The 13,152-nt window shown below is 38.0% G+C and overlaps 1 protein-coding gene across 2 annotated transcripts in view; it reads left to right on the top strand.

The window, feature by feature from the left end:
• The window catches only part of tbc1d5 (TBC1 domain family member 5), a 286,560-nt gene that overhangs the window by 210,809 nt on the left and 62,599 nt on the right, over window positions 1-13,152 (top strand). For both annotated transcript variants that reach the window (XM_031903544.1, XM_031903545.1), the window contains exons 14-15: window positions 3,889-4,031; window positions 9,665-9,771. In XM_031903544.1, the coding sequence (XP_031759404.1) occupies window positions 3,889-4,031; window positions 9,665-9,771 (250 nt within the window). The remainder of the gene's footprint in view (window positions 1-3,888; window positions 4,032-9,664; window positions 9,772-13,152) is intronic.

Below are 13,152 nucleotides of genomic sequence, written 5' to 3'. Positions count from 1 at the left end.
TAAATTTAAAATGCTGTCATTCTCACACTATTTATGCCAGGGTGCCCACTGTTTGTCACTGGGTGACTTCGACTCAAGGTTAGAAAAAGTGGGCGGAACCACCAATCACAATTCACCTATTGACTTTTATTGGTTTAATTGCTGCTGTTCTTTAACTATTAATCCTAAGGTCCCTAAACTTTGCAAAGTTAGTCACTGGGTAACTACAGTTCCAGGTTAGGAAAAGGGGGTGAAGCCACCAACCGCCAATCAAATGTCGTTGACTTTCAGTGGGGAAATTTAAGTTGCTGCCATGCAGACACTATTAAAACCAGGGTCCCCAAACTTTGCACAGTGGTTCATGTTTTTCAACCCAACATGAAGTTTGTTCTCAAACTTCCCTTTCTAGTTACTATTATTCTTTGTATAGTGCCAGCATATTACACAGTGCTTTAGAGAGATGCTTTCATTCACATTTGTCTCTTCCCCAGTGGAGTTTACAGTCTAAGGTAAACCCATACATACACACACACACACACACACACACACACACACTGTGGTCAATTTTATCTACTTAACCTGCCTGTATATATTTTTAGAGTGTGGGAGAAAGCCCAGAGGGGTACCCAGAGAAATACACACAAGCACAGGGAGGGCTTCAGTTCTTTAATGAATACTGACCCTCTTCCCTAAGTAAGCATGGAACCACATACTGATATACAGTACATTGCTACCTCATTCACAGTGTAAAATTGCTACCTCATTCATTGACAGTGTATTTAGCAAATGTCAGGGCTATACAGCTTTTCAGGCCTAGAAGTCAGGACATAGGCACAGGTAAGTGTCAAACCAAGTACAGGTTTGGAAGCTAGGATTTATAATTGGACATTGAACATCTTTAGCACCAGGACAATAACCCATGGCAGCCAATTAAATGTTTGCTTTCAGTGTGCCACCTGCAGCTGAAGAAGTGTCACTGACTGGTTGCTAAAAGTTACCACAAATGTGCCTAGTGTTGGTAAATACTTTTCTTATAAATAAATTACTTAACTGTTGATCCAGACTGTAGCAGAGATCAGTGCAGTGCCAGTCACACAATATTAACTCTTATTCAGTAAAGACTAACAAGAAATAAGATAAGAATTATTGCCTAAAGTCGAAAGTAATTTGTGCCTTTCTATTTATCGATGCAGTATTTCTTTTCAAGAAAATAATTGGTGATATATATATATATATATAAGCACTTATAAACTCCAGTGTTCTCACTATTTAAAGTATGCGGAGAGCTACTTTTTATGTATAAAAATTAATGAAATGTACCCTTTTTTTTGTGAAAAACAGTACATTGCTATTTTTACATTGTGGCTGCTAGTGTTATTTTAGGACTAAACCGAAAGTAGAACTTATACGCAATTAATAGGCTTGTTAATCACAATTAGTGAGCAAATGACATTTTATTAATAGGCCTATAAGAGATATTAAAGGCAGATGAATTAGACAATGGAAGGCAGAAATGCCAGGTACTGCTGTTCTAGAGATAATGCTTCATATTTTCCTGGAAATAGGAATAATTAGTGAACATGTAAAGTAAAAGCTTGGCGTAATACTACTTATCACTTGCTGAGAGTAATTATATGAAAGCAAATCATATGCTATATTGAGGAAAATAAGCAAAGAAGTGGATTTTATTATTTGTCTGCTTTGTGGTGCCTTAGTGAGTGCCCCTTACTTGCAAATGTGTACCCTGTCAGTGAGTTAAGTCTTTATTGTGTGCTCCATGTAAAGACTAAAGTAAACATACTTTACACAACATCCTTATGTTTATCAACACATGAAGCAGGGCTCTCTTACCTCCGCAAGTGCAGTTGTGGTACCTGCAATTTCCCCACAGTCAGTTTTGCACAAAAACAACTTTCATTAAAGGTACTTGCATGAGAATGCGCTCCCTGCTCTTTCGTATAGTTGCGCTCGTACTGCTCAGTCCTTCCTGCCACCCATTGGGAACCGAGCACTGCTGCGTCTATTGGCACAGAGGAGCCCTGGAGCTATTGACACCTCCTGACCGCGCCCAGCACCAATAGGCACAGCACACTTGTATGGTTACCAATGTCACTCGCCCACAGAAAACCAGAAACGATTGCAGGCACACTTCTGCACAATTGCATCTGATTTTTGGTGCAGTAATTGGGTGCAAGTGCTCACTACGCTGTACATATGCCCTGTGGTGTTTATTTAATATTGTATATTGGATCAGCTTTTTTTTAATGTGTCCAAAACTCCTTTAGTAATTTTTCTTTAAGGGGTCAAGTATAATTTGGGAAGCAGTAACCCTTTATTTCTTGTTACCTTAAATTTTTACGGATTAGCAATCTTTATAGCAAACATCATCTGATCATCTGATTTTTAAAGAAGTCCTAAAAGTAGATGAGGAAAACCTAGTAAAACAAATAAAATTATTATATTTGGTCATGTATTTATTGCAATCATACTCTCAGTATTTGGTGTGACCCCCTTGTGCAGCAGTCACTGCAACTAAGCTTTTGCAGTAAATGTTGATCAGTCCTGCACATCAACTTGAAGGAATTTTAGCCCATTCCTCCAAACAGATCAGTGAGTTTCCTCACACGAACCACTCGCTTTAGGTCTTTCCATAGCATTTAAATTGGACTGTGGTCAGGACTTTGACTTGGCCATTCCAGAACATTCACTTTATTCTAACCATTCTTTGGTAGCACTTATATATATAGGATTGTTGTCTTGCTGCATGACTCAATGTTTCTTGAGATTCAGTTCATGAACAGATGACTTGACATTTTCTATTAGAACTCTATGGTATAGTTCAGAATTCATTGTTCCATCAATGATGGTGAGTCATCCACACCCAGATGCAGCAAAAGTGGCCCAAACTAGAACACTCTTACAACATGTTTCACAGATTGGATAAGGTTCTTATGCTGGAATGCAGTGTTTTTCTTTCTCCAAATTTAACGCTCCTCATTTAAGTCAAAAAGTTCTATTTTGGTTTCATTCATCCACAAAACATTATTACAGTATCCTTCTTTGTTTACCCACTTGATCTTTAGAAGACTGTAGACAGTAATCAATATATTGGGGGGGGGGACAGTGGTTTTCTCCTTGCTACCCTGCCATACACATTGCTGTACAGTGTTCTTCTGATGGTGGACTCATGAACATCAATGTTCGACAATGTGAGACAGGCCTTCAGTTGCTTAGGAGTTACCCAGGGTTCCTTTGTAACCCTTTGAACTATTAGATGCCTTGCAGATGGTTTTATCTTTGATGGTAGACCATTTCTTGGTAGAGTAGCAAACAGCCTTGAATTTCCTCCATTTGTACACAATCTGTATGACTGTTGATTGGTGGAGCCCAAACTCTTTAGAGATCTTTAGAGTCTTGTAACCTTTTCCAGCTTCATGGGCATCAACAACTGTTTTTTGGAAGTCCTCAGACACCTCCTTTGTTCAAACTATGATACACATCCACAGATGTGTTGTATGTGGAAACAGGCTTTGCTAGATCCCCATTCTTAAAATAGGGTCTCTCACTCACATCTGGTTGTCATCCCATTGACTGAAATCTTCAGACTCCGATTTCACCTTAAAGTGCCACACGCAGACATGTTATTCTATCTTTTTTTTTTTTTTTCAATAAATACATGACCAAATATAATATTTTTTTTTTCATTTGTTTAACTAGGTTTTCTTCATCTATTTTTTGGACTTGTTTGAAAATCAGATGATGTTTTTGGTCACATTAATATATAAAAATATAGACAATTTTAAAGGGTTCACAAACTTTTAAAAACCACTGTGTACAGTCTTGTTTACAATGTTTTTCAAATCTTACATTTCTAATAACCATTTCTACCTTCTTCTTTATAATCTTCAGGCGATGGGTGAGGTTGTTATTTGGAAGAGAATTTCCACTTCAAGACCTCCTTGTTGTATGGGACGCACTATTTGCAGACAGCATTACTTTAGACTTAGTTGATTACATATTCATTGCCATGCTGTTATACATTCGGGATGCCTGTAAGTACCACATTATTTATTGTTTGCCTTGTCCTACATATATTTATATATAGTAATACAGCAAGGTTTACACTATCATTTTTACAAGTGACTGTGATTTATCTAGTATCACAAAATAGGCATATTAAAACAAAAACATCCTTGCTGAATATATAAGATTTTTTAAATTTAAGTATAAGAACTTGGTGTTGGCTCCAGTTATTGGTATGTTAGCTTTTCTTAGTAGGGAGGTGATATTGGACTTAATTTGGTTGTCAGATATGAAGTTGTAACTCTACTACTTCTGCTGAAAATACTAATACTTGTACTGTAGGTGCAGGTTCATTGAGTAGATTTATCAATAATATCTGAAAACAGTCCTTTATTAGGAAACCAGTGATAGCAGAGGGTTGCCTTAGAGAATTCTTATGGTAATGTTTTTGTCTGACTTTTCTGATACATGTTCTCGGGGCATAATGAATATAACATACGTGTATACTTGATAGTTACTCCATCTACAAATTCCTACCATGGCCCTGATAAGCTCATAGTTTATTTTATTCCTAAACCCTTGATTCAGAACATGACAGACAAGGCAGTAAAAACAAATCTTGTGCTAAATGTTACAGAACCCTGATTTTACATTTACAAGGGGCGGTATCAAAATGGTATAAATTCTGGGAAAATAAAAAAATCTGGTGTTTTTCCTAAATACTGATGATAAACAGTGGATTTATGCCATCTTTGATACTAGTCTGGTAGACTTGCTGGCGTGCTACACATGCACCACCCCAGATGGGTGTCGCCTCTCAAAATACTAGTCCCAAGCATGGAGCAACAGCCAGTCAATTTAAAAATACAAAAGATAGAATAACGTTATTATTATAGTAAAAGCATCAAAGAAACATAATGGGCTCAACCCCACAACATATCCTGCTCGGCTTGACACGTTTCGTGGCCCTTAGCCACTTCCTCAGAAGCTGAGTAACCCTCACCTATTTAAATATTCATACAAAATCCTTCCAAAAAAAAAAAAATTAACCCTTGCCACCAACAGTAATGTATCTTATTCCTAGCAAGGTAACAAATGCACCATCTGTAGAAAGAGGTGATAGTAGAGCAAAGGCAGGCTTAGATAACTACATGTAATTTGCAAATCAGAGTCAAAACCTATAGGGCCATGGTTAGTGCCTGTTGCAGCTATATCACTTATTCTACTGGGCAGGCAGCCCCTTGCTTATTGCTCTGGGCAAGAAATGAAAACCATGGGAGGACAAAAGCTTACAATCACTAGAGGTTCAAATTTGTTACGCACCCCACAGTGACCGTAAAACTAGCCAGTAGTTACCTAAGCCCAGGACACCTTTTCTTTTAAAGACAAAGTTGCCCTTGGTTTTTCTTGCAGATTGGACTGCTATCATCATCTTCCTTTCTCCAATGTATCCTCTGTGCTGACTCAAGCTTGGTGCAAGTGCAGTATAGTCATTACTGAAGCCATACCATGCACAACTCTGCCCCCTCCCAGCATAGGCGGATTTTAATGAAGGCTTGGGGAGGCTAAGCCTCCCCAAAACCTAGTCCTTTGCAAATGTACTCTAACTTGCCAGTAGTACACTGCTGTACAAGGATCTAGTAATCAAACGTGAGGGAGCCAGCTAGGGCACTGATAGTCCTTGGAGGAAAGGATAAGGGTCCGATGGAGAAGTGAAGATATGCAAGTGTAAGCCAGTAGTAAACAAGTGTTGCTGTCTCAAGAGTTCAGTCTTCTTTGGCTCCTAGGCTTAGGCTCCACTGCTCTTCCCTAACCTACTCCAGGGTGTAAGTGCCCGCCCAGCAGGGGGTGGGGCCACACAGATCTAGAATCTCTGTGCTGGGAAACTGAAGCAAGAAGTAAAGGTGTGGAATGTCATTCAATTAATAATAATAACCCTGCTACTCAACGTAGCTGCATTGCTATGGACAGGATATTTGTTGTATATGGGAAGTGTTTGCTTATGCATAGCTGTATGTACCAACTTTGTATTTCTATACCTAATAATGGAGAGACAAGTCAGGGGCCAAGACAATAAATTGTTTGCGGCTGTAAGAGTTAATCTTGCAAGGATATCATAGGAAAATAATATGAATTTTAATGGGGCTTATAACTGGAGGGGTTAAAGTTTTGGAACTGCTGTAAATGAAGCTGTCGTGAGGGCTGGAACTGCTGACAGTTGACAAAAAAATTACTACTGGGAGCTAAGTGTAAAGGTAAGTGTAAATATGGAATTAATTTAACGTTAAGTGCTCATACAAAGGGTAATCTATGAGACTGAATGCAGTTGAAAAAGTTTACATTTTAAGGGACCATTTTTTGTATTGCACTGCTGCTACAAACTGTATTGCTTCAGTATTTGTAAAGTTATCAACATTCATATGTCTGACAAAAATCCCCCAAAAAAGTTGTCTACTGTGACAGCTGTCATTGCATATAGATATTAAACATAATTAGCAAGCAGCGGAGTAGAACCAAAAATATTAAGGAGTATAGATTTTTTAGCCTCCCCAAAGAAAAAAATCACCATCCGCCTATGCCTCCCAGGGCAGAACAGGGGATATCCCGGAGCAATGTATAGGCACCCCACAGTTTTATTATCAGCATAACTTTTTTTAAATATACTCTTTCCCTTTTTAACATAGCCATATCAACTAAATCAGTGGGCTTTGCTTTTAACTGTTTCCTTCAGTAGCTATTTGCCATGAAGAAGCATTATTAAGATAAAGTAGTGATCTAATGTACTTTAATACATTTTTCTCGGCAGCTTTAACAAAAGCCGTGAACATTACCAAGGAAAAAATTCTTGTTTGCAATGCACTTCCAGATAGTCTTGTTGCAGGCAGTCAATATGGTATACTAAACAAGCATCATTAATAGGCTTTGCTTTGACAACCACAGCAGATGGATTGCTTGCATTTCGACGGGAGAAAAAAAATGCAGTTTTCATAGACCTGCCTTGAATGATGTGCTTTGTAATTGCCCTTGTAAAATGCATGATTTTTAGTACACAAAAAAAGGAAGGTTTGAATTAAGAGGAAATCGGTCACCTAGAAAATTCAGTTATATAGTTGCTTAAATGTCAACCCTTCAATGAAATGTTTGTAATAATGTCTCCATTTTCATTTTATTATTATCAGTGTAATATATTAGTTTCTGGTTGAACATGTATTTCGCAAATTAAAGCAGTCAGATTATAATTATTGTGAATATGGACAAAATAATTGTGTTCCTGCATTCTTGTTTCACTCTAATATTAGTGATTCACCTAATCCAGAATTCAGTTCAGGATTCAGCCTTTTTCAGGAGGATTCAGCCAAATCCAATGCTTACTGAACCAAATCTGAATCCTTAAATCATGTGACTTTTGGTCACGTGAACACAGAAGTAAAAGCATTTTTATAGTGGATTAGGCGCATCCCTATCTAATAGGGAATATGCCATATTTAAAAGTTTTTTTTAAGGACATTCACACTGAGAATAAAAAATTGTAGTTATGTTTGCACATCAAATGCACCATCTTGTTCATAGGGATGCACCAAGGGTTGCACCGAATCCACTCCAAATCCTTTGTAAAGGATTTGGCCGAACCGGTTTTGGATGGGTTACATGTCGCCACAACTTCCGGGTTTACGTCACAAAAAGTCACATGATTCGGTTAAGCCAGGAGCTTGGATTCAGCCAAACTGAATCCTGAAGTCTGTGCATCCCTAGTTGTTCAGCTTTATAAATATAAGCATGGGCATAATATTCCTTATCTGACAGACTTTAAGAAGAACTGCCCTTTTACACTGGGCCCCATTCTACTCTCCTTTTACTCTCCCTTCCTGCCGCTATGCCATGGACCTTAGAGCTGTCCCTATTGGGGTAATATCCCAATGCAGCCATACCCACCTACCGAGTTGAGAAACCAGGGGTGGCAAATAGCTGCTCCTGGTACCTTTTATGAGCTGATATTACAGGTATTAAATCTGAAATTTGTCTCTTCTAGTGCAGAGAGTGCGATGGCGCACTCTGCACTAGTGCCCTCCAGCAAAGTAACAGTAAGCCCTGGCATTGAGGGGCATAGAATTGGCCTGAATATTTCCATGGGGAAAGTTATATATGATGGTACTGCAGTGTGTTAAACGCCACCAAATGTAGAGCCTACAGTGCCCACATAAAAAGGTTAGTTTCTACATAGTTTCTGTGTTTTCAGGAGGCCTATTATCAAGATTATTTATATGACAGAGCACTGCATGAACCAAAAGAACTAATATACATTAAAGGAGTCAACTAGAGTGCCCTTGGCAATACATGCACAAAGCTAAGAAAACAGTCAGCTATGCACAGAACAGGCAGGACTTTAGTTGGAAAATACTCTTGCTTCAGTTGGACCACTGGCAATATTTTCTTAAAGGAGAACTATACCCCCGGGCGCAAAAAGCACCCTTAACTATCATTGCCTAGACCCCCCTCACCTCTCACTTATCGCATTGTTTTTAAGTTCAAACTCTGCCCCCATCGGTAACCGCTAGCTAAAAATGCAGAGTAGCGCAGCGCAGCACCTGGCAAGGTACCTGGAAGACACTTCGGGTCTTACCCCCGACACGGACCCTGCTTTCACATGTGCAGTTAAAGCGGATTTCCTGCTACATCCAACTGCGCAAGCAGGGTTCATATCGGATGAGAGACCCGAAGTGTCTTCAGTTGCTAAGAAGATGTCAGCCAGGTATGCTGCGGCGCTACTCAACATTTTTGGTTAGTGATAGGGACAGAGTTTAAACTTAAAAATTATGTGATAAGGGATAGGTGAGGGGGTCTAGGCAATGATAGTTAAGGGGGCTTTTTGCACCCGGGGGTATAGTTCTCCTTTAAGAATCCACTTCTGTGGTTGGTGAACCACAGCTCCGATCATGATTAAACTCTTGTTAATACAATTTCCAGCAATATATGGGTGGATCAACACTGCCGAGGATGGTTTATTTCCCCTTAAACATTTATTACACTGCTACTTAGGGATGATTGTGGAGGTTAATTTACCAGAGAAGCAAAGGGCTGAGAAAGTTGTATTGAACTTTTGATATCTAAATCTCTAATGTGACAGAATATAAGAGAAAACAATTGATTTTGAATACAATACAGCTATGTGATTAATTCAACCATTTAATACTGCCTTCAAAAGAGAGACAACCTTTTTTCACATTATAAATTAATAGAATTTTAAAGGAACCATATACTGAGCAGTTATCCATATAGAAAACTACCATTATTTCATGAGAGTAAAACAAGAGGTCTTTCCTGTGTAAGTGATATTTAGTTAAACAGTTATTGCTCGGTTGACCAAAGCTGGACTTTTAACATTTTCCTGATGATTTAGCCACACACAGCCAAAAAAAAAATTAGAGGAAATATTGCTTCAAAGGTAATAGCGCAAAATCAGAGTTTTCCAGTTAGCCATGGTTAGGTGATTGCTGCTATGAGTTCAGAAAATGTTTGCATGTATCTAACAGTCTTCTTGAATACAAAGAATACATAAAATTTTTTGTTCCATATAATCCTGGATGCCAAGGGCAAATGTCCTCTCTTCCAGTGCTAAAAACAGAATTGAACCAAAATAATTATATATATTCTTTAATTGTAGTAATCTCAAGCAACTACCAGACATGTTTGGGCCTTCTGATGCATTATCCCCCGATTGGTGATGTTCACTCTCTCATTCTCAAGGCTCTGTTTCTCCGAGACCCAAAGGTACAGTAAAATGGCATGCTGTTTTCCTCATCACTTTAATAATATAGCAACTGCACTATCAAAGTGATAAAATGTGTTTTAAGAACAAGGGCTTACTTGGCAGCTAGTAATAGACATTAGCATAAAGTTTTGGGACCTCATACAGAGATTACGTCTGGAGGCTGTCATCTACTATCTGTACTGACAATTGTACATATCATTAATCACTGGTTGTGTGGTGAGAAGGGGGGGGGAACTTAGATGGTGTGTCTAAGCATTTTTCTCTATAGCAACAAGTAAAAAACAAACTGTTTTCAAAGTAGTGGCAATGTAAAAAAAAACAAACAATATAAGTATTAAATAGAATCATGCAGCCTCGGTGGAAGTAGGCCAGCCCTGTCTGTTGTAGCCTGCATCTGCCATCGCTCCCTAACTTGTATTTGAATGACTTTCAGGGTAGGGGCCAGAAGTGGGACGTCTGTGTGCCTACCCCATTCCGCTCCTTAGGAATGCAGCACTGCAGAACACAGGTGGCCACACACCAAAACAAAGCACAGAGTCCTGTGGCAGTGTACTTCCCAGATCTATATGACCCTTTATTTGTCTTTTTGTTACTCGCTGACAGTTCAAAACTGTGAAGGCCATCCCCAATAGACTCCATTTTAAGCAAATAATTTATTCTATTTTAAATCATTTCCTTTTCCCTGTAATAATAAAACAGTACCTTGCCCTTGATCCCAACTAAACTGGTTGGCAAAACAATCCTATTGGGTCTATTTAATGTTTAATTTATTATTAGCAGAGTTAAGGTATGGAGATCCAAAATACAGAAACCCCAGGTCCCTAGCATTCTTGATAATAGATCCTATACCTGTTATTACCAAACTGTGACCTCTTTATACCTGTTTTGCTATCTGCCTCCAGTAAAATAAGGAAGCATTTAGGGGCAGACTTAATAAAACTCAAATTGTTTTTGTGGGTAGTTACACTAATAATTTCCTGTTCTGTATCCGTAAAATACAAACTTTCTATGCCTTTTAAGAAGTAAATGGGCTGCTTACTCAGAACTTTCAGTCGTTATAGAGATAAAATTTACTTTGACTTTCTGACACATTGCTCCATTCTGATGCTAAGAAAGGTGAGTTGTTTAATGTGAAAACAATAAACCCTTTGGCATCCCATGCTACAATAGAAGCATGTTCTATAATAATACTGTTATGGTCCTGAAACTGGCACAACTGACAAGATGCAATTTCTTAATGCCTCAGTTGTTTTTTGGGTCCTGTTTTATCAGCAGTCTTGGAAAAAGAGGCTCCTTAGCTATAGCGTTTTATTATCATTTAGTGTATCTCATATGTTATGTGAAACACCTCTTTTATACTGTTACTTTTATTTCACCCCTGTTGTGTTTCTTTGACAACATCTGCCTATGTCTTATTTCAGGTATAAAATCTAGCTGATCTGACAGTTACCTGAATCTGCACCAACATTTTATGGTAGAGCATATGGCTCGCGTCATTGTCATTGCAGATAGAGCAATAAATAAGCACAAATTCCTATTTATTTTAAAGAAAATGTTTTCTCGGCCAGATTCATTAGGTAGGCATTTGGTAACCCAACTGAATTGAAAGTTCACAGGAGTGAATTCCTAAATGAAGATGAATGCTGGAAGCAGGGTTCATGCTTTGAAAGTGGAGATATAATTATGGTGCAAATCTCTGAAAGCAGTAGAATCATTTAGCTCATGTCAGAAGGACAGATGTTTTTGTAAAAGTAAAGCTTTACTCAGCAGGAATTGAGAGTATTCTGTAGTAGATATCTCATTGTGAGACTTGAGTGGCCAGTTGTTCTTTACATTCCATTTCATTGTAATTTCATTGTATGGCTTTGTAAAGCATCAAAAATTTTAGAAGGCAGCATATTATTTCTCATAAAAAGTAGTGATCATTTTAAGCAAAGTATACACAGTAGGGCAGATTTAGTAATGGATGATTTGAACCACTGGAGTAACCCATGGCATGCAATCAATAATTAGCTCAAATCATTAAATCATCAAAAATTAGACAATGAAAGCAAATATTTGGTTGCTGTTATTGGATTTTACCAAGTATTTGTAAATGAGCCCAGGTAGCTAGATGAAGTTAAATGATCTGCTGACCTGTGGCCTAAAGCCCTCATACAGGTAGTGCAAGAACAGATAGGGCGACAGACATGAGATACAACTGCCATGTTATGTACCTGTTTTCATTAGGGATGCACCAAATCCATGTTCCTGGTTGAAGCGAATCTGAATCCTTTTTGTCATGTAAACACGAGGCAACATTTAGCCATTCCATAGCCTAATTTTCAGATTCGCTTCAATATTTGCCAAATCTCTCTCAAAGGATTCAGAGTTCAGCTGAATCCAAAAAAAAATTTACTTATGTAAATCTTTGTAATACCATGGGCCAGCTTAAGAAAAGGAAAATTCCTCAAATTTTTCTTTGAGGGGACTACCTGTACTCAGGGGCGCTGCTACCATGGGGCGAGTTGAGAAATGGAAATTCGGCTCTGCTAGTGGAGAGAGCACAACTGCGATCTCTACACTAGCGATGCGGCCTGCCCTGGACTCCATTCGGCGCTCTAAGCGGAGCCAAAAATGCACCTGCCTGTACTGGGGATAGCATTATGCTATATCCCTCTTGGAGTTGTTCAAGGTAAACTCATTAAACATTCACAGAAGCTAAACTGAGATCTTAATGGGTCCCTGTGACTTAATTTTTTTAAACTTTCCCTTATGTAAATTGTATGTCTTATGGAGTGTTTTGGGTTGAATGTATAATTATTTGTTTGCCATTCTCAACTAATTTCTATAAAGTTATTTCTTGCACATCGTGCCTGAGCCGTCATCGTCTTAGTCTTCCTTATATCCTCCCATGTAACATTTAATTTTCTCACTTTTTCTTGCTTTTATTTTGTTTTATATTCGTTTACAAATGTAAAGTTGTAAAATAAATTTGAAATAAAAATTTAGTGGGAGGGAGAGCTTTTCAGTGTTTGATACAACACTAAATTGCTGACCTGTAAAACAGCATTTTCTGCAACTGGCAAAAACTTTAAATGTTTTTCTCTTTATTGGAAGCATGAATAAAATCAATAATGGCCTATTAAACATGATATTCATATACAATCACAAATTATTAAACATTATTAAGTAATTTATAATAGTAAATATAGTCATAGTCCATATTTATGTTTACATTTTGATCTTTAAATAATTGCCTCACCACCGCCTGGTTTTACTTTTCAAAAAGAAGGAAAAAACTTTAAAACCCAATTAGAAACAAAAAGTCATAGAAGATGTGAACATATTGTTTTTCCCTAAATAACCAGATGTTCTTTCATCTCCTAAAGGCAGAAAGG

Source organism: Xenopus tropicalis, chromosome 6 (genome assembly GCF_000004195.4).
Source record: "Xenopus tropicalis strain Nigerian chromosome 6, UCB_Xtro_10.0, whole genome shotgun sequence".
NCBI lineage: Eukaryota > Metazoa > Chordata > Amphibia > Anura > Pipidae > Xenopus > Xenopus tropicalis.
Note: the sequence above shows the minus strand (reverse complement) of the source record. Positions and strands in the feature narration are given on the sequence as shown.